At 50.1% G+C, this 22,660-nt stretch overlaps 1 protein-coding gene across 1 annotated transcript in view; it reads right to left on the bottom strand.

The window, feature by feature from the left end:
* Positions 1 to 499: 499 nt before the first annotated feature.
* LOC131216678 (segmentation protein cap'n'collar) overlaps positions 500 to 22,660 on the bottom strand; it is a 36,838-nt gene continuing 14,677 nt past the window's right edge. Inside the window, exons 5-11 of the mRNA XM_058211230.1 lie at positions 20,384 to 20,490; positions 19,849 to 20,280; positions 11,596 to 11,766; positions 11,298 to 11,516; positions 11,004 to 11,100; positions 3,013 to 4,529; positions 500 to 2,930 (exon numbers count right to left, since the gene is read on the bottom strand). Coding sequence (XP_058067213.1) covers positions 2,481 to 2,930; positions 3,013 to 4,529; positions 11,004 to 11,100; positions 11,298 to 11,516; positions 11,596 to 11,766; positions 19,849 to 20,280; positions 20,384 to 20,490 — 2,993 coding nt within the window. The 3' untranslated portion in view covers positions 500 to 2,480. The remainder of the gene's footprint in view (positions 2,931 to 3,012; positions 4,530 to 11,003; positions 11,101 to 11,297; positions 11,517 to 11,595; positions 11,767 to 19,848; positions 20,281 to 20,383; positions 20,491 to 22,660) is intronic.

The following is a 22,660-nucleotide window of genomic DNA, read 5'->3' as shown; positions in this document are numbered from 1 at the left end:
TCCGCTGGAATTAGAAAGAAATTGGCAACCGAAACAAATGGGGGGCGGAAAGTAAATTAAGACCCTTACCAATGCACGAAAGAAAATCAGTTTCCGTCGTAAGCTTCAGGAAAAACTCCACCCGTGCTTTTCTTCTCGACCTGACGCAGAGTTCTTCTACTTCTTAGCCATCCAAGTCAATTATATGTTGCATGTTCACGGGTCGGAAAACCATCTGCGTGGTTTGTTCTTGCGCCTGATAATAAAACAAAAAATTTAGTATATCACAAGGTGCTTAACTGAAGAAAAAAGAAAGCCTATAACTGTCTAAAAAAGCCTTAATTAAAAATTCGTTAAAATACTACATTTTGCTGAGATTGACAACGCACCCATGCTTCAGTTTGGAGGAATGCAAAAAGATATGGACACTTTTTTGTAGCACAAGAAATAACATGACTTCCAAACACGACCCGCCCAGTTGGTTTTAATTTCTTTTTATTTCCAGTTTATATATGTACACAACGAAGTAAGATAAATGTATTCCTTCTTACTGATTCTATATATTTTTTTTTGTTTTCCGCAATCCAAAGCTTACAAGAACAACCAAAAACTATAGAAGAAAAAAAAACGATAAGAAAAAAAACAAAACATCCACAGCAATATTACGATACGATCCATCGCTCCCGAGAGGAGGGTGCCGGTGGGTGCGTAACATGTAATCGAAACTGAATGGCGCGCCGCCATTTGGTATGTGCTAAATCATGCTCATTGTGGGGTTTGTTGCGATTTTTCTCACGACGGCACGGCGAACTAATTCTGTTGGTGCGTGGCGCGCTCCGGACCTTAGAAGCTAGCACTATAAGTATATCGTTGTAGTTGTTGTTATTGTTGTTGCACAAAAAACTGAGCAAATCAAATAAATAGTAGCGTTTATCGATAGTTGCTGACAAAATGCTTCACTACAAACAATGGAGCACCGCGGCAGCGCAACGGCCAGAAAGGGGGCAGTTGCACCTGAGCGCACGACTAGCGCGCCAACGCAGCTGTGGTTTTGTTTTACGTTGGTTACACATATTTTTACATCCTCTCGGTTCGTGGTTTCTACCATTGCCACCTTGGCCAGGGGTGTGTTAGTTCTGACCTCCGCTCGGTTACTTATTAAAGCTCGACTACAACCTAAATTCTCTCCACCGATTAGTAACTGTAAATTATCCTGTTCATTCCAATCCGCTGATGTTCTTTACAAATTCTCTTCTACCAACATACTGTTCACCTCAATCTGCCTTACTTCTAGGTTTGGGCGTTTAAGGAATCATAAACTAGTTCTCTATTGCAGGCGCAGGACTTTGTGTTTGCGTTGCAAACGCTTTACAAAATTATAATCGCACCAGAAAGCTATTATCCCTTCTGCGGAAAGCCTACCTTTGTCACCTCTACTGTGTTCTGTATGTACAAAATAATAATATTAATGTTAATTATGAATTTATCCATCACATCAGACCCGGCGTTGGCGGCGTAGCTGCAGCAACAGTCGCATAAGCTTAAAAATGTACTTTCTGTTGCAGTAATGGTGGTAGGTAGTAGTAGCAGTAGTAATTACAAGTACTAGTCTTAGCTTTTAAGTTTAGTTGGCGCATAGCAACCGGCTTCGTTGCTAACCAGCAGCACAACCCGTGCTCCAGAGTGTGATGACCAACACTAAGGTGGTGCTGATGGTGGTGATTACAACCCAGCGCCCCAATCTGCATCTGCGCCAACGACCCCCGACCTCCGTGTCCCTGCATGGCAGTTCAGTTGTACTGTCCCAGAGCAGAGACAGAGGCAGAGAGAGCTGGCTGCATCGGTCGATTCTACTTGTGTCGCCATTTGTTTTCCTCCTGCGTTACCATGGTGCACTGAGTTTTGGGGTGTGGCAATCAGTAACCATCGTTCGACTATTCCCTGTTTCGTTTCCCTTGCTGCCTAACGGCGGAAGCCGAACTGCGAGTGGTGTGGGGTCTTTGCCCAGAAGAAGGGGCCCATTATCTGGGGCGGGAATGTTCGTACGCACCATTTCTAAACGCTGTGGCCTCACAAGGAGGGGTCGGGGCGAGATCATCGCAGCAGCCACCGTAATCACTTGCTCCCTGCCGAGAGACACCCCTGATCAGTCTGATTGGCCGGAAGGGGCCTCTATCACGTGCTGCGTCGCCAAACAAATCATAGAGCAAAACTGTCCACAGGAAAGCGGTTGGGTGGGGGCAATTGGGGCGATTGCTTGCTTAGCAAATTCTGGGCTTCCCGACTGACCCGGCATCCCAAGAGAGATCTCGGCATCGGATCAGACTGTCAATAAAGCCAATATAGGGATGAGAGATAAAGGAAGGGCCCCCCTACGGATTGAACGTCCCAAACGCTAGGAAGAGTTTGTCGCTACACTGATCTTCCGTGGCACGGGACTTTGCCGGGACCAACCCGGAGCTAAGGAATCCAGCGAAAATGCCACACGCCCCGAAGCGGCACTACTCCTTGGAACGCTGCTGGTGCACCGTCGTTCCGTTGAGGGAACCGGCGCCGGTACTGCTACTACCCCCGGCACCGTTGCTGTTGCTGCTACTGCTACTGGCACCGTTCATGGTGCTGGCCGCCCCACCGGCCATCGATGCGGCTGCACCGCCGACCAGTCCCCCTCCGATGCCATGATGCGGCATATGGTGCTGCAGGTGTGCGTGCTGATGCAGGTGCGAATGGTGAAGCGCGTGCGTATGGTGCGGATGGTGCCCGTTGGCCGAATGCTGCGTCAGTGGGCCCGTACCCGTTCCCGAGCTACCGGCTAGCCCGCCACCGTTAACAAGCCCGTTCGTGGTCGGTCGCTCCGAGTTGCGCGGCACCAGCACCACGGCACCATCGGCACTTTGCTGCAGGCTGTAGTGGTCCTGCGAGTACGGGCTTCCATCGGCGTCGCGCAGATTCTGAAACGGCCACAGAGAGAGCGTGATTAAGTGAGCCGCGAACCAATGGGCAGAGAGGCACCCGGCACGAGTTTAAACCAACCTGAAAGACGTGCCGATAGAGCACCGAAAACTTGTCCCGGATGCGCTTGTGCTCGGACAGGACCATCTCGCGGTCGCGCAGTAACCGCTCCTTGCGCATCTTCATGTCCTTCACCTCGTCCGCGAGCGTGACGATCTGGTCGAGCTTGCGCTTGCGGCAGTTCTGGGCGGCCACCTTGTTCTTACCCCTCCTGCGGATGTCCCGGATGAGGGAAAGCTGCGTTTCGCTCAGATCGTACTTCGACAGCCGCTCGTTGAACTCGTCCATCGGCAGGTTGATGATGTCGTGCACCGGGATCGGAATCTGGAGCGCCCGCGCCCGCTTCTCATCGCGCGTCAGGTGCTCCTCTTCCGCCTTCCGTCCACTGCTGCCACGCGATTTGTCACGCGATTGCGACTTGGCACCCGGATGGTGCCCGGCGGCGCTGGTGGCCGACGACGGACCGTACGGGAGCGTGTACGTGTGGTTGTGGTGAACCATTTCCGGTGGCTGCAATGGCGAGCGGCCCATCGCGGCCGAATGGTGGCTCCGGGCGGGGAAATCAAGTCCGTACGGGTACTTCATGTCGGTCAGTGCCGATGCGGCGGCAGCGGCTGCAGCTGCAGCAGCCGCCCCGGACGTGGCCTCCAGGTGCGTTCCGTTGTGGTGGTGATGGTGGTGCTGCTGTTGCTGCTGCTGCAGAAGGTGCTGCGAGTGATCTTCCTGTTTGGTCGGAACATCGAGCCCGGTTCCGATGGTGGACGGCGTCGTTCCACCCACCACCACGTTCATGTAGTCGTACTCGTACTTGATGGCCGTCGGTAGCAGCACGCCACCGGCCCCACCAGCAGTGCCTCCCCCACCACCGCCACCACCACCTCCGCCTCCACCACCAGCACCATCGATGCCGCCGGCCGTGGCGTTCGGTGCACCGGGCGCATTCGGGCCGCTCGGGGCCGCCCCGTTGGACGGCGAAGGATGAATCGCCGGAACGGTGGTGTTCTGTTCCTGGAAGTAGCGCTTCGCAAACATGTGGTGCTTCTTCTGGGCCACCGGCGGCCCCTGCCGTGAGCCGTGCTCACCCATGCGGCCCGCTTGCCCCCCATTCGTTTGGTTGTAGCTGTAATCGAACGGTCCACCGTACTTTCCGTTGTGGTACTCCTGCGCACTGTCGCTACCACCGTCACCCCACTCGCCGTCCGACAGCGAGGGGACCCGCTCGGATCCCATCGAACTGACGGCACTGTCACTGGAGGCATCCAACCGATCACCGGGCGTTCCCGAACCACCGGCCGCCGTTGCGCCACCACCGGACGATGCGGACGTGGCACCGGTGGCCGATCCGTTGACTAGTGCACTGACGTTCATGGCGCTGTGCAGATTACCGCCGCCAACCGCGCCACCACCACCACCGGCCATCAGTGGCAGATGATGGCCACCGCTGTGGCCCATCAGGTTCGAGGCACCCAGCATCGACGCGTTGGGGGCCCCACCTCCTCCGGTGCCATTGTGCTCCAGCATGCGCATGGTGTACATACCTGGAAAAGAAAGCAAAACAATCCGTTTTAGTGTACATCGCTTTCGCTCGCCCCTAATCCTGCGGGTCCCAACTCCCGAGTGCAACCCCCGAGCATTCCATTACCGAGAAAGTTAAACGGTGACAGCATGGCCTGCTCCGTGCTACCACTACTACTGCGCTGCTCAATAAACTATTCGCTCGCTGTCAAAGCGCGATCAACAAAGAAGAGCCGTCTAACGAAACAAAGCAAACACTGGCGGCCGGGTGCGCGCGGGGCGAGTACTGCTAGTAACCACTAGCAACCGGGATCGTGCTCTTCACCGAAACCGGGAGTCGGTGGTCACAGCGCACCACCTGTTCACGCACGGCGGCACGACGCATCTCTTGCGCGGGCAAATACGTAGTAAATAATGACTTGCACTTGGGACCTTTTCGACGTTGGTCCCGCTATCGTAATACGGCTGGCGACCACCACGTAACGGGTGCTGGGCCCTAGGGTTCTTCGTTTCTTTTTGCGATGGACTAGTCCCCACCCGTCACACGCCCGTCCGCTGCAATCAGCAAAACCGTGGGGCCTCCTGATAACAACCACACGTCGACCGGGACCGGGACCGGGAGAGCGCGTAAATTGCCGCCGCCACGCCGTTCTTTCTGGGCTCCGTTAGTATATATCAGCACTTTTCGACGGCTCAGCCCATCGGTACACGGCACGCACACCTGGAGCCGGCGCCGATAGAGCCGTATCTACCCATACACGCGCGCCGGAGCGGGTGAATTGCGATACACTGTTCCACGGGGGCCAGGTTTCGCCAAGTAATCGCTCTCTAACCCACAAGTGTGGCCCCCGCCGCCGCTGAACCGCTGAGTCATTTGATGCGTTCGACTAACCGTCTATGTGTGCGAGGGCCCGGGGGTCTGGCTTTGCAACTGGATAAGCCAACCCAAAAAAAAGAAGGAAAATGAAGCTAGTTTGCATACAACGTGACAGGGCACACTTTTTTTCGCAGGTGGCCGTCGTGCGGCGGAGCGGTTGTTTGACCCAAAGTCGCCCCTCTGAGGAAAAGCACCTAGCGATTCGGCACTGCACCGACAACTTCCGCCCCAACTTCCGATTGCGCTCGATGAGGTCGCCGCCAAGAGAACTATCCGATGTCTAAACCCTAGAGCGTGTGATACACCAGACAATATGACACTACTTTTTCGCTTTTCCTCTAGTTTGGCCACTGCGTCGCGAGCCGTTTCCTTGAAGAAGCGAACCGCCATATCGCGCTTCAAGAGAATTCTCAGAAACACCCTGTGTCGTGGCACCCCCAAGCAGCTTATCGTATTATCTTATCGCGCGCCCGCGGTTACTCAGCAGCGGTCTGATGTCTACACCGCTCACGCTATTTGCACGGTACGGGGGTGCTGCATGGCGAGCGGGGATACACGTAGCCCGCCACACAATGACGGTGCTCCTTCAGGACCAAATTTCTCCATTGTGACTTTCGTAAGCTACGGGGCTCAGGTAGAGCTTCACTTCTTATCTTCTAGCCGCCGATTTGCATTCGTTTCCGTCTGGCTGGCCCTGTTTCCGGTTTCCCGGCGCGCTTCCGGGGGGCCAATCCTGTCCTTATCAGTACACGATCACATGTTTCCACCGCTAGGAAGCCGGACTGCTAGGCAGAATGTTCGCGAATTGACACGTGAACGGCACGTGTTCTGTTAATCCAGCGTTAGGTCTTCTTCGATGTGTGCTCTGATCTGACATTGTTTCAAATAATGTACAACAACTGGCTGTTCACGGGGCGCGTCGCTGCGTCTCATATTTCATCCTTATTTCTCGAGTGGGAAGCGTTTCAGAGGACTTCTTGGTGATGTGTTCGATCAGCTTCCCTTTTCGCTTCCCGTTACTCCTAGGTTTCATACGATCGGGCTTCCCGGTGACGTATCCTATCGGCTTCCCGTTGGATACCGGGTCAAATTTTCCTATTCACAATTTGGGGTCACAAAACTACGCTGTGTAAAATTTCACGCGAATTGGTTCAGTAAGCAAATAAAACTTTTTTTAACTCCAAAGCAAATAGGACTTTTTCAATAACGTTTTCCTTTCATTGGTAAATGAAGTTTCGCGAACAGATAAAAGTCACAGGGAGCCAGATCTAGTGAATACGGGGAATGGTTTATCGATAAAATGCGATTTTTGGTCAAAAAATCATGAGATGAGCGTCGATCATTCTGAGCAATTTTGGTCGTCAGTGAGTTAGTGTGGCACAAAGTGAGCACACTCTTTCCGATAACCCAATTCTTCGCATCCATCCTCCCCTGGACGGACAACATCTCCAGCCAACATCAAAAAGTCCTATCTCGGCTGAGAATAGGACACACCAGACTAACACATTCACACCTATTAGGCTCAGCTCCATCCAGTAAGCCTCTATGTCAGTTCTGCGGAATTGACATTACAGTAGCCCACTTACTTGTGGACTGCTATGCACAGAAAGATCCATTTGTAAAATAGACCAGGACATATCCCAAATTCTCTCCAACCATCCCAACCAGGAACGTAAACTACTAAATTTCCTCAGAAGAACCGGATTATACACCCAAACCTGAATACTTTCAGATAAACTTCAACCAGCAACAACTTCAAGGACAGACTACAATAGCCAACTAAGAGACGAATAAAGCCCCGTGCTCAAAGTCTCTATAATAACACAACAACAACAACCCAATTCTTCGGTCAAAATGCGATGAATCGATTCGCTGGAAATTCCCAATTCCATTTCCATAAAACGCAACGACGATTTCGGCAAAAATTTTGAGAAAATCATGCACTCTTTCGATGCTCCCTGGCGTAATGACGAACTTGGCTTGGCCGTCTTCATGAACGTTTTTGAAACGCGTATACCACTCATGAATTCTGCCACGGGATAGACAATCATCACCATAAACTTGTTGCATCAATTTCAACATTTCCCTAAACGTTTTACCGAGTTTAAAACAAAACTTGATATTGGTTTTTGTTCATACTCGTACCGACTCCACAAACATACTGTCACATTAGACGCAATAAGTTTGCTTCTAGTGGACCAAATTTCATGAAAATTTTGATTGGATGTCTAGAAAGGATGTACCTTTTAAACAAATATACCCACATCAAGATGGCGCCACCAGAAATGGGCCTATTGAAAAAGTCCTGTTTACTTTGGGACAGACTGTGTGTATGCAGAAAAGTATATTTCCCTCGCCAACGAACAGAAAGTAAAGAACACAAAACAATGTACAGGGTGTCTCATGAAAAAGAATACATATCAACTACGCTTTTAAGTTATCAGCAAACCAACTTGCTACTTTTGGAGCATAGAGAACCAGGCTCGTGCTCTACGAGCCCAAAATAGAGAGTTGTCTCAGCCTCGATCTGGTTGTCGCTGACCTGCCGTAATCTAATGCCCTGTTTCCCTCTCCGAGAGTTCTGCATTCAATTTAAGGTCTACGGCAGGGTTGAAATTTTTTGACATGTAATTGAGCCTTTCATTCGACGTGCCGTGACGTGCGTTTGGTTGCCATTATGTAAGCAATGGTTGCTAAGTTTGACACTGTAATCTCTCAGGATATTACTCTTTGAATTCTAGCAAAATATTTTATGGCATGTACTAAGTAATGGACAAGTTGATAATTATTGTTGTAATTTCATAAGATTGAAACAAATTCTTGGTTTTTCATGTTCCCGGTAACATTTAAGATCCAAGTCGTTATTGTTTTTGTAGCCCAGTTCGTGAAAGTCAACAGTAGAATAAGATAATTTAGGATCAATAGAACGATCTTTGAGTTTAGAAATCTTGGTATCTCCTTTGGCTCAACCTTGCTACGGTTTCCAGCGGTCACTTCAATTGAGAACTGTCTACTGATAACGCAAATTTGGATGTGGATAGTTTTTATACTTTTCAAATACTAAACACGAAACGGAGTAGAGAATGTCTCCATCTCCTGGAGATGTAGAGAGAATCTCCAGAGATACTACCACGCCGTAAGCACCGGAAGGTCCCGAGACCTATGGTTGTTAAAAAACATGTTAGGTTGTTAAAAGTTGGAAGATTACACTACAAAGAAAATATACACTACAAATGAAATTCCGTAAAAGGTAAAGGTTTGTTTAAGCAATAGGATTAGTAGTTTAGGAGTATTTCATTTGCATAAACAAAATAAATCTAATTGATCCGTTCTCGTGGGACACGCTTAGTAAACACGATCCAAACCACTGCAGAGAGCCCAGGAAAGAAAACGCCATCTCACTGACCACCGCCAAATCCTCCTGCCCTCCTGGGAGAGAGAAAGTAATTCCGGAAGTGCTCGTTTGCGAAAGGGAATTCTTCGGCGTATCAGGCGAATGACGGTCAGCGTTAATGTTATCACATTCGCGGCGCTTGCTATAAAATGACGCCAAAAATAGCATTCCCATGCGGGATGCTATGCTCGAACGCACCAGTTGGGTGTGTCGTTGAGAAGCGCCATTTTGCAACTTTTTGAGGGGTGAGCGCGCGCGCTCCAAACGGACGCAACACGGCGCATGCGTGTTGCTATCTTCCAATCTATATAATCGTCCCCAGAACATTTAAACCTATTAAACATTGTCTACCGCTTTTCGGCACCGAAGCACGAAAAACCCGCAAAGGGAAAGTCAGTCAATTCCCGGCCCGAAACCCGGCTGCCGCCGGGCGATGGCGATCCTCTGCCCGTCGCCGATCCGGATGGCGGTTCTGTTCTCGTGCAGTAGAGAGTTCAGGGGTAATGGGTGAGACGGCACTTTTTCCAATTTTTACCGGCGGCTGCGGGGCGGGGCGGCAACGGCTGCCGACGTGACGGAGCTGGGAACTGAAGCTGAATAAAAATTAGTTCCTTTGGTTTCACACATCCTCTCTCTCTCTCTCTGTGGAGGGGAATGTATGATGAGTGGAACGCAGCGGGCAGGATGACTTGAAGTTCTGTTTGACTTTTAGTTTTCGAAACGAAAGCCCGCGCACACCCCGGCCTGGCGGGATCAGCGATATGTGGTATGTTTAATTATGCTGCAACATCTTGGGAATTTTATTATTTTTTTAGACCAAATGCTACACCCAAACGATGGCTTGTTCTCGCTCTTCGCCTGTCAAGCCGGCCGTTTCGGGGGAAATGCTTACGTGCCTCCGGTTCAGACGAGGATCACACCACATTCGTCCTTGGTGTTGACACAATGCGTCGATAAGGACGTGTTTGTATTGTGTAAAATGTTAATTTCCGTTCCAAACGGCTGTAATTCGGTCACCGGCTTGTCACCACATGTCCGTTGGGATATCTCAATCGTGTCGGCAGGTCGCGACATTGTGTTGACAGATGATTTCCGTGCCGTAGGACAGTAGTTCCCTAGCATCGCCTAACGCCCTTTTGCCTCTTGGGCATAACCTAGATCCTTGGCTTTGGAATCGTCTAGAATACTTGATTCTCACTTTAGTTCACTTAGTTTTTGAGCGTTTAAGTTAGGCAATGTTGCATTTTTGATGCATTTCTTTACGAAAATAATCATTGAATTGTCTCCAACGTTCCAACGGGGCAACGTTTAAAATGCACATGGTGGATAAAATGAATCTGCACTCGTCCAAAGTCCCACACAACATATGCTTTGTTGCAAGACACGGATCAAGCCCGGGTTCGCCTCAAGCCGTCATGAACTGGTTAGCTCCGCAAGCGACCCCTCTCATCGGGACCCAGACCCAAGGTTCAATTCTATTGCATTCTGTTGTCTGACTGACACCACGTACTACACATATTGTGTCTGCATTCTTGACCCATAACATTTACTTAACCCCTCATAAGACCCTCTCTTAGTGCCGACCATAGTGGGGGGGCGCGACGACCCGTGTTTCCCTGTAACAACGTGGCCCTGCTCCGAAAGGAACGTCCGCCATTAAACAAACACCTAGTGCTCTCTGCCGGTGCCGGCAAATAAGTCCATCAGCAATGGATTGTCAATGGGAACCGATCCGGGGTAATTAACCATAATGGGATCGGCTGGACCATTCGATTGCGGAACCTAATGGACATCCTAATGCTCGCGACCAGCACGTCGCATAGTGCCCCCCGTAAGAGCGCAGTTGAAAGTGGAACCGAAATTGAATTTAATCTTATCTAATCTTTGAAGGAGTTTAAAAATAGCCCAACAGTCCCAATCCGCCCAAGGCTCAAGTTGCCTCCGTCTCGTCTCTCCGGCTTCCCGGTCGGGGAAAACCGTACAGGGCGCGTAATGGCGATCGATCGATTTGCAACACTGACCACCATGGCCAGCCGCGCGAGGCATGGTCATGGTGGGGCGATAGTGCCGAATTAGAGCACCGATAAACCACACTCTCATCGCTCACATCGAGCGCTCTCAAATGGATGCTAACGGGACCTGGAAGTGCATTGCCGGCTCGGGCCGACCGGTGCCGGGAGCGCACAGTTGACATATCGCAATCATGTCTCGGTGGGCCCCACTTACCTTCGTTGACGGCAATGTCCATCAGCTGCAGGTCCTCGTCGTTCAGAATGGAATTCAAAAACCCATCGGTGTGATTCATTTCCGACGTTGTGCCGTTCTGCGTGCGGGAAGAGAGAAAAGAGGAAGGACTCCGCCTGATTACTATCATCCGAAGGAAGTGCATACCAAGTGACGCTAATGAGGGATAATAATGGTGATTACGGGGCGGTGATTATAGGTGGTGGTGGTGGTGGTGGTGGTGGTGAATGCGTTGTGGCACTTATGGAGCGGGTGGCGGAACGACCGGTAGCTTACCGAGTAGTACATCATCTCCGGATCCATTTTGTAGCCCGACGTGCCGGCATCGGTCTCGGACGTCGAGTTCGTCAGATGCATGCTGGTGGCCACGGCCGTGCCCAGGTTCGCGCCGTAGTGTGGCTGAGCCGGTGAGATATCGGCCAGCGATGCATTCTGCAGTACGGCGGGGTGCGACGGGTGGTACTGACCATGCTGGGGGCCTAGCCCACCACTTGGCTACGGAGACAGAAACGGAGAAGTGGCTTCCATTAGTCCCGCGGATGGAGTCCCGGCGGAGTCGGGGCGCCCAACTTACCTGATACGAGGGATAGTGTGCCGGGTAATGGGCATGGGCGTGCGACGGATGCGAAGGTGCCATATCGCCGACCCCCATTCCGACGCCCATGCCCGGTGGGAAACTCAGGAGGTTCGCCAGGTCCTGCCAGCGTTGCTCCATCGAAACCGCTCGGCTCAACGGCACACGGGACTGCTGTGGAAGGAAGAGAGTTCGGAGAAAAGGATACCATTAGGTGGCTGGTGGTTGCGGTGCAATGGCCGGCTATCGAACTGACAGAAAATCACTGACACACGGATGCGCGTCGTTTGTTACAACAATGAAGTAGAGGCCACGACTGGCCCCATGAGCCCCTGGAGTCGGGCAGATCCGCCAGTGCACAAAACAACCAAACGAACGAATGAAAGCAACAGACAAAATTACATAGCCCTTCTAAACAATTGTTCCGGTGGTCCGCGGTTCGTTGGACGCCCATTGGCCGATGGAGCTGAAAGCCTCACGCGGCTCGCGGCGACGAGCGGCAAAGTACAGCGCCGCCATTAATCAGTCTGTGCGGTTTCTCTCTCTCTTTCTCTCTCGCTCGATTGAACGGTAGCATTAGAACCGATTAATTGTATATCATTTGCGATGTCTAATTTTACGCTACGCGAAGGTCACGTCACACATTTACAATGTCAACTTTATCGGGTGGCCGCACCCGGCGATAGCGCGACCCCCGAGACGGCGGATTGATAATCGGACGATCGCCGGATGAATGAGAGAGAGAGAGAGAGAGAGAGAGAGTTAGGGCTTCGGTTCCACCTGTCTGCGCGTGTAGGGCCTTCCGGATGGCCCGAGACTCGCAGGGTCGAAGGGCGCCCTGAGCGGCCGAGGGCTATTTTTGCGGACGGACGACGTTTAATTGGTCCCTCATTAGTGGGAGTGTTGTTTTTATAGAACGCATCTTAGACTTGATAACAACCTCGCCGCTGTGCAAAACTGGGATAAGTGCTTATCATTAGTGCACCGATCGAGAGAGCGTGTATCGCGTGTCAATCTTCCGTTCTTCCCATTAGTAGCACTATCGGGACAATTAAAAACGCTGTTCGCAGCTCTCCGCCGCTCTCCGCCGCGATTCCCCCTGGCTGATGGAAACGACAAAACATATCGAACTGTGAATACTGGCCCCACACAACCACAAATGGCCAAAATGTAGTTGACTAACAGGCGGGCGCGGGAAGGTTTTAACAAGTTTCGAGGGGCAGCAAAAAGTTTGACAGCCACGAAGCGAGGACACGGCGTGAAGGAAGCAAAAAAAATGTCGGATCTCCTGGAAATACCGCAAACACCGTGACGCGTGATGATGGGCGCGAACAGGAACGGAGCGATTCCGGACCGAGCCAAAGTCAAGCCTGCGCTGAACAAGGAATCCGCACCACCACACCACAGCGAGCCGAGAACACGAAAAACAAAGCAAAAAACACGACGAATCTTAACCACCGACCAGTGTGTGGAGGGATACACGGAAAGGTCAAGCCGTTTTGGACGCTGTTTACTTGCAAGATGCGCGAGCAGACGTGCGCCGAGAAGAAGGAGGCAGACAAAAAAAGCACGGAAACTCCGGGAGTCGTGCGGTCGTTTGACGTGAAATTCACGGTCCGGCGATGTGAGACCTCCTCCTGACTTCACCCTTATTGGCGCTCCATTTCGAACTGTTATCACGCACTCTGGTTGCACTTTGAAGGTACCTTTCATCCATGTGCTGCTACTGGGCGCCACATTAGCACGGGTGGTTTTACAAATTTTCACGACCCGTGAGCCCGCCGTGTGTGCGTGTGGCGAGACCCCACAGCGACCGAGAGAGAGAGAGAGAGAGAGAGAGACGATGAGAGAAAATGATGCCACCAAAAATCCTAGCACCAAAACATTCGCTGTTAACAGAACACAAGACAAAGTACAACTAAAGCCCTCGTGCCGGGTCCACCCAGCCGGGTTCGGATTCTCTGACCACACACAAAAGCCACCCTGTTTCTCTCGCACACACGCCGTGCCGTGCCGTGCCTTCTCTCTGTCTGCCGTGTGCGCCGTGCAGATCACGCTCACGGAAGAGTCGCCAGAGCTCAACCAACATCTCGCTGCGCATGGCGCTTCTGACACAAATTGAATCTCGGCGCGCGCGAGATCGACGCTTAAAGAATCGCCAGTGAGGAGCGGACGCACTTGCCAGCTGAAGGCCCCACTCTAGGTTCTGCGCTCGTCGTCTATCCGCCCGTAGCAGTCTTTCGTTTGGCGTCACAGGCAAGACCGTGCGCCGTCCGCTCGCGCCACTTGATCGTGAACTTGATCGTCGCGCTCGCACTGGACGGCAGTACTTTTTTTCGGCTGCTGCTTATTTGTGTGATGATTTAACTTTGTTTTTTTTTTGTTGGAGGCCCGTTTCTTCCGATCTTGTGGCAATTCGGGTGTGTATGTTTTTTTGTGGTGGCACTCGCGCCCTGCAAAAGTCCACGAGAAGTAATTTGTTTTGTTTGCTCAAAAGGTTTCCCCCGGGGCGGGTCGTTCGGGACACTGGAGCGAGTGCGCTCAATCGCGCACTGTGTGAAAGACTGTTAACGCCACAATTCGGGACGACAGGACAGGACAGCGGCAGTGCAAGAACAAAAACGCACAATGGCAAGAATATTGACTGATGAGCGATCAGCGTGTAATTGTTTCGCGATCAGAGGAAAAAAAAATCGTCCGTACGAGAAGCTGGACGCTCGGACCGGGACAAGATTGGTTGTTTGATGGTTTAGCACGATCGATCAAAAAGGAGGCCAACCAAACGGCGTTAGGCTGCACAAGCAGAGTCCAAAGGTTGCGATCGCTCCCGGAGGCCACTGCGTACAGTGTGGAAAGAACGTTCCGAAATCGAAACACTTTTCAAACACTGACCTAGTGACATCGAAAACGATGTCCATGAAATCGTGGCTCGAGTTCGTGGCTCTGATATTTTTCGGTGACAGTTTGACCATTCGGAAGGAATTCATGATGCACCAGATCACGCGCAATCAAAGAAAATTGTTTCCCGTTTGTCTCCCGAGGGCTTGAACTGTGGCCTGGATATCAAACATAAAGCTAAAACGATCATCATCGAACAAAAGTACATGTTCATCCAAAAAAGAGCTTTGAATAATCAAAACCGAGTTGGAAAAGGTGTTTGTCCGGCACTCCAGCCGTTTGTTTGTGTGTACACATCCTTCTGCGCATTCCGCTTCCTTTTTTTCTCTAACTCTTCTCCAGTAATGGCCACAATTATAAAGGTTAATTACAGGAAAACCACAGGACGCTAGAGGCTCTAGGCTGGGAAGCTCGGTTCGATGGAGGGGAACGATAAAAAAGAAAATCCCCGATGCCTGCCGTTTTAAGCCCGTTGGCGACGGGCTGTCCCAAGTCCCAAGTAGCCACACCACTATGCACGATGATGGCCCAGGGAATGCAATGCCGAGCAGTGCGGCTGTTGCTCGCTGCGGAAATCACTCAGAATTGGGTGTAAAAATAACACTTGCCAAAAGGGACCACGGCTTCGTCGAAGAAGGGATTCCGTTGCAGCATAAAATAACAACCCAAAGCCAGGCGGCGGCGGTGGTGGCGGCGGTGGCCGGCAGGTTTACTCTCATAATAATAACACGATCGTCGTGGCTGCACAACCTCTCGAGCACTCGTGATCGTCCACCACGATCGACCACCATTTTTGTCTTGCTCCTTAAGGACCTGCGTGGCAAGAGAGCAGGAAGAAGAGTTCAAGAGCGAGCTTTTGTCCGTGCACAGGGCGCACTCGGGACTGCTTGTCTTTGCGTTATTATTGTTCCCATCTTCGGCTCCGTGTGCGCTCAGCATAAGGTGTCCGCTGCTGCCTCTAATATATAGGGCAGCCCTGCTCCGCTGGAGCCGCTGGTCTCGAGAGCCACCGATCGGCGGCGGTTCGATCGAGAATCCTTGCGCGGCCAATCTCGTGCGCCTTGGTCTCTCGCTCGCTCTCGGGCTGCTGCGATTGCGATCTAGATGTTCTTTTTTTCTTCGTCCACTTGCTCCGGTTCCTGTCTCTCTCAGTCTCTCGGTTCTGCCAAACCCCCATTGGCCCTTTTTTGGGACGGAGCACTTACTTAATGCGTTTTTAAAATCAATCGAAATCATCGTATTTTTTGTTATTCTTTTTGCCTTCGGCCTCTCTCTTTCGCTCTCGGTGCCAACGCTGCCTCCGCTTATGTTATTATTGGTAGCCACAACAGCTCGCCCGGCACTGACCACCACTGGCTTGGTCCGAACATCTCGTGCTTCCTTTCCGCGTCCTCCACGGTCAGGAAAGCCTGTTCAAACTCCGGGGTTCGGCATTTCGTAATCACAGAGAACGTACGCGGACCGTCGGCGGGGCCACCACACACTCGAGGATAACGAGAGGACGAGAGGACGCCGTGGACGCGCTGGGAGCAATAATTATGGCGACGGAATCAAAAGCGGTGTTGCTCTTCTTCCTTTTTCCGAACACGGAACACGCGATTACACACAGTACTCTCTCGGGCACGGCCGGTTCCGAGCGTTTATTCACGCGCAGCGGGCCCCGCCAAAAGGACCTGTCCTGCCGATGGAAGAGAAACCGCGGGAAGTCTGCACAAATTACGCGGTAATAATATTTGTGTGACTTTTCGACCTTTTCGCCCCGGTGGCGCGGTGACTATGTGGATGCGCCGGAACAATGGAGACGCTGTCCGGTAGCACCGACGACGACGATGGCCACAGCACAGCAGCGCAGCAATAATGTATTCCCGATTGTCCCAGGATCCTCTTTCAACAGTCCGGCACTTCGGTTGCTGCCCTCTGTGAGTCCTTTTTTGCCCTTTTATTGTTTTATTTGCCCACCGACGCACCACAAGACCGACCGACAGGTACATCAATTTGACTCGTTTCCCTTCACACCCCGGTGGTGGTGGTTGGTCCTGCGGTGGATGAGCTTCAACCCGGGGCGAGATGCGAGATCTTCCAACGCGGAAGACCATCTTCCACTGGGTTCCATTACCCTTTGTAGGAGCCTCCTTTCGCTGCTCTTCAGGGCATCAGGGGACACAGACCACAGGCACAGACCGCAGAAAGAAAGCACTTTCTCCGGTTTCTGCTTCGCCTCCAGCTTCTCGGGGGACACGCAACACGTCGGCCCGGGTTGGAAGGAAAAATCGGAAAACTCGTACCGCTCACCCGGGGTGTGTGCCTTGGGCTGCAGCAACCCGAACGAGATAACATAGTGCCGATAGTGCCGATAGTGCGGTCTGTGAAGAAAGCGAACCTCATCTCCGTCGACAGGCGCATCAACGGTACCTACCTTTCGGATGCACCGTTCTTTCACCGATCGCCCAAGACCGGTCCGTCCCGAGAGATGGATGGCTTTTAGTGGCAAATTAATGATTAATTGTACACACGTCGGTGCACACATCATTTTTTATGCATAAAAGGATTAGATTGCCGACCGCCGATCCCGGCCGTGCAGGCGGGCGGACACGAAGGACACAACTATGGCAAAGGACTGCAGCCGGTGCCGGTGCGTTCAGGGGTGGTACATGGTGGCGGTGAGTGCTTCTTCAGTCGATAATTTATTACCTTTCTCCTTGGGGACCCACCGAAGCGGAGCACAACAGCGCAGAGGGCCTCTCTCTCTCTTGTGGCAGAAAAGATCGAGATCCTGAATCGGAAGGATGACGCCATCGATCATCTGCACTGTGTGGCAGGCGCGGCAAATCACCGACAACATGTTCAACATGAACATGAAACACGGTGCTACGGTGATCGACTTTCGGTGAAGTGGCCACAGAAATCAATCATCAACGATCGGTAATGCACCGCCGGTAGTGTGTTGACGGATGAAGAAAGAAATGTTTAGAACGCCCACCGATATTCAATCACTGCGCTTCGATAGCTATTTTGATATGTTTTAAGTAATGGACCACCAAACAATGGATCCTTTTGATTGATGTCCTGTCCCATGGCCAGACTAGTGTAAAAAGGGTACAGAGCCAACATGCAAGAGATTGTTTCTATGGTTCTTATGTAGATTTGCCGTTTAGTTAACAAGGATTGAAGTTGCCAGCATTGAATTACGAAATTCAAAAAAAGTTTTACCAACAATCAACAAAGACGATTAAGTTTTGTAAGGACACTTAGCACCTTTTCATCGATTTCAATGCCGTATAGCATAGCCAGAGTATAATTGTAACTCGGCATAAACTTGGCAAATTTGTTAGAATGACCATGACCAACGCCACAAACTGGGTGAAGGTGAACGGTATGCTCTTTAACCATTTCGCTACCACAAAGAGACAGCCAAGCGGAGCCCATCTGGGATTCTGGAGTGGATACCTACAGTGGATGGCGAAAATAACCTTGGCTCCTGAACATTTGAATAATATGTGAAAATATGAGCACATCTTCGTTTTGAATGGCTCTTTTGAGACGTTGAATATTAGATTGTGGTTCTAAGATTAAAATGTGGGTGATAAAATGACATTATGATGTAATCTAGTAGACTGGTGCGGCCCATAGGTCAATTTGAGCACGGCGAAAATAACCTTAGTTTAAGTTCGAAGCTTGAAGTTTTCAGTTTTCACGCCAATTGCCTCGGTAATAAAGCAACTAGAGTACATTTTTACAAATTTTGAATATTAATAACGTGATATTTTACATTTACATGTTTACATATTCCAAATACAATATTAAAGATGAGAAGCGCATGGTGAAGAATTCACATGACATTATGCTGTTTCTCTGCTTGTAATATGGCAGAACCCTCTAAAGAAATTAGTGGTAGAAATAATAGGGATGTTGCACGTATTTTCGACTAAAGCGAGCAAGCAATCGGCAGCAATAATCAAGCATGAAAGCAGCAGCATGAAAATGAAAATGGTCGTATTCATCCTTATTAAAGCTTGTGGCAGGAAAAAATCAACACCAAAACGAGTTAAAAGACGTATTCTTCACATCTCCTCGCCGAAAATCAGAAGGTCTACAACTCCCTTCCGTGCATATCATTCGACGTAGCCCCTTAGCATGTAAACAAATCTGACCTTGTTTTCAACAAAATTATGCACCTAACCATGGCCAATACAAAAAAGGACGGTATTTTACTATCTGCATGCTTTGAAACCTCACTTATTGCGATAAAAGCTGCTTTGGAGTGATTAATTTTTGGTATGACTCAACTATCATTATAAGAAGTTGAACTTTTCCGCTGTATGGGTTGTAAATCATCATTAGGAAACAAATTACAATGGAATTATCTTCCAGAGATGCATTATTTACATGAAGCCTACAAGTTGGTGATCTGTCCTGTTGATGGTATCTCAAGCTGGCCAGAACTTGATGAAAGCAAAAACATTCATGACTGAAGAAGTGTGATTGGTGAAAATTTCTCCGCACCACAGGATATTGTTGCAATCAACAAGCCTAAAGCAGTCATGCAGTATCTCGTTGATGATAATATCAAGGTTTTAGGTTATTAACATCTTTTTCCAGGCTAGTCAACCACTCATAACATGTGGTTATTCATGAACCTGGGAGTATGCGAAAGTATCCCACTCAATTTAACAGAATGAGCAAAATTAATCAAAACAATCTGTACCAAAATAATGAATGAGGATTGTAGAAAAGACCACATAACGAAACGAGGATGTTTGGCCACACTGTCTGGGCGGAATGGTAAGCATTGCGGATACTGATTTTCGCCGAAGACAAATTTGGCTTGTTTCAAATATGTTTGACCAAAATTTGTCTCTTATATCAATCATCTCTAAATACAGCCAAGGCATAATTTACACATCCTATTTTATGTTTTTGTTTGAAGTTTGATTGACTAAAGCCATTTTTTCATCCTTGTATTTCCTAAAATCTTTTGTGTTCTTAAACTAAAGTGATTTTCGCCATCCACTGTATGCTGGACGTACTTTGGACATCGAGACGTCTCGAACACAGTTTCGACCGTCTCGAAACTGAAGTTATAGAGAGCCTTTGTAATCCCAAGTACTCACATACGCAATTGAGACATGGACTGTCTCAAAATTTGACGAAAACCTTTAGTTTTGTCCTCAGGTTGATTTTTAGCCCCGTATGTGGGGACAATGGCGAAGCGGCGCTTGCGGTGTCTCTGTTTCCCAAGGTACAAATACACCCTGCCGACATTCGATCCAATTGGGCCAACATTCAGTGTAGAGAAACTCGGATAGTTTGCAAAACAATCGGGTTGTCCGTGGTAGCCGTTGCAGTAAAACTTACTTGATGATGGTGGTGATGATGGTGGTGATGGTGGTGGTAGCCCGCGCCACCGGCCGTCGTCTGGCGGAAGCTGCTCATACCGTGCCCATAGCCTTGCGTGTTCTGGCGGGGATGTTGGAAGTGAGACGACGTTTGTATCATCATATCGCAGAGCAAATCCTCTAGTTCATCGGTTGCCGGAGCGTCGAGGGCTTCCGCTGCCGTTGCCGCAGCCACTGATGCTTGGTCCTCTCCAACACCGGCAATATCGTCGGTGTCACTCAACAAACTGCTGCAATCGGCAGGCGATGTGGAACCTAGACAAATTTCTTCCACCGAAACCTGCAATGCCTGCTCGATGCGCTGAACCTCAGCAATCTCCGGATCTTGCTCGTCCTCCGTTGCCTGATCGTCCCTGCAATCGTTCGATTTTATTTCGCCGATAGTCTCCTCCTGCAGGGTGTGATACAGCAAATCATTGGCGGTGAGCAAGTGAGCAGCCCATGGCAGGTCCCGTGGACTGTCCAAGTCCGCCCCGCGGCTGCCGAATGCTTACCACTGATCCTCCGAGATCCGGAAGTGTTAAACCTTCGGCCAGAAATAAATCCGCCAACGGTGGAGGCAGACTGTTGTCGATGTCCGAACTGTTAACCACGTACTCGCCTGCAAACCAACACAACGACATTAATAAGCAATAGCAACTCGGACGGCATCCTAACGCCAAAGGTATTATGCTTTCTGTGACATTCAATCATTTGCGGCACATCTTTCGGAACAATGCAACGTTATTGAAGGATGCCGTAAGCGCAGTACCGCCATTTTCAATTTTTACGTTACTCTTCCGCTTCATAGCCCAGGGGGTCATTATGTCGAGAACTTGGAGCCCATGTGCATGTGTATCGATAAACTCTCTATTTAAGCAAGTTTTTCGCCAAAAAGCCCATTTCTTGGACGTCGCCAGGCATGGAACAATCGACACACACATCGAAATATAAATACAACGCCGCCGTCTTCCCGGGCGGACGTGTGGAAAACGGAACGAAGTGCGAACGGAAAACGACCAAGAAGACGAGGGCGCAATTCGTAACACAAACTAGCCAGAGCCAGAGCAGCCCCCGGGGGAAGCCGGGCTGATGAGCCGGGCCGATGAGCCGGGCCGATGAGCCGGGCCGATGAGCCGGGCCGATGAGCCGGGCCGATGAGCCGGGCCCGGGGCCGAAGCCGCCGAATGCTATTAATTTCTTTCCTTATTGATTTTATCCACGAGATATCGGTTGATTATTAGTCAACTTCTGGGAGCGAGCGGGGCCTTGGAGAGTTCACATTTCCACCATCGGGGAGGGCCGCCGATGGATTTGTGGAGTGGCTCGGAGCGGGAAGGCATTCCACACGTCGTCACCCGACGTGCCTCAGATCACGATCACGATGCTGGTCCTGCCCCTGCTGCCACTTCCCCGCGAACCGGAGATGGAAAGAAGACCGAGAGAAAGAGTACGAACGATCATCGCCCGGTCGATTTGTCGATCGATTTGTCGGCCGACGACGACGACGACGATCGCCACCCGAGATCGGAAATCGGCGATTCGACATTTCTGTCGGCATTTCGTCTTTCAACTCCTAGACTGACCCGCTCCACGGCGGCCTCTGGCTGAGAGACAGAGCCCCCTCATCTTCGAACTCGCCCGAGGAGCAGAGTTTGAAGGAATGTTTGAAACTCTACAATTTGGTACGCTTTTCCGCTTCCATCGCACACGCGCGGCCACGCGGATACACCAGACGTCGGGCGCGTCGTTGCGCCTCCGTGATGGTGGCAAATAACATTTTTGGAAACATCAACATCGATGGGGTCTCGGTGTGCCCCGGAGTGGGTCGTGGGTATGCGAAGACGTGGGCCGCCTCTCTCGATCCGTGGGGGATTTGAATAATATCTGATGGGCGAATTCTTCACAAGCGATCAACAATGGCAACCGAAACATGCCGATAAGGTGACGCAGTATCAATGCCGAGAAGAAAATAGAATTTTTGAAGGTTTTCCCAATACTTCGGGCAATGGATCGTAGATTGAGACTCATTCACTTTGTATTTATGAAGTAGATATTACTGAGGGGTAAATAGCCCACTTCCGATTTTTTACGATATCAGGTTAAAAGTTTAATAGTCGCTGGAAAGTTAATATTGGGAAACAATTGAAAATCAGCATTTTGTTATTTTATGAACATCTTTTCCAATGAGTGTACGGTGCTGTTTTGGGTCAACAGTTTTGTGTCATTGACACAGTTGCTGCTCGTAGTCCTACCAGCGAAAGTATTATCCATAAAAATAATCTTAAATTTTGCAAAAATTTACCGCGATGCTCACCCGAACGCGCACCGATATCAATTTTTGGGTAACGCCGTTTCCTTAATCGTATTTCTGTATCAGTTCGATTGTCGGTAGTAGAACTGGGAAACGTTCAATCCAACCATATGCAGCCGCATAGTTTGCCGTCGAGTGTACCGCTTTGGAGTCGTTCAAGTTTCTTCGATGCTCGTACTTCATGATCTGCTGCGACTCTCTCAGAAACGTGTTGATACTTGTTATATTTTAGCAACGTTTTGTAAACTTAACCTTTTATAACAAAACAATATGTTGATCTGTCTGTCAAACGGTCTGAAAACATTTTGCTAACACCTTTGGGCAAACCAAATCAATTGCGAAAGATACCCCCAATCAGAATTCTAGAATATGCTCAACATTTAATTCAGAAGCAACAAAACGCGCAAAATTATTTAAATTATAAGATGCTGAGGCGTAGCGAGAGAGCTGAAGGCAAAGATCAAAGATAGGCAAGTAA

The sequence above is a fragment of the Anopheles bellator genome, chromosome 1 (genome assembly GCF_943735745.2).
Source record: "Anopheles bellator chromosome 1, idAnoBellAS_SP24_06.2, whole genome shotgun sequence".
Taxonomy (NCBI): Eukaryota; Metazoa; Arthropoda; class Insecta; order Diptera; family Culicidae; genus Anopheles; species Anopheles bellator.
This window is presented reverse-complemented; position numbering and strand designations above follow the sequence as displayed.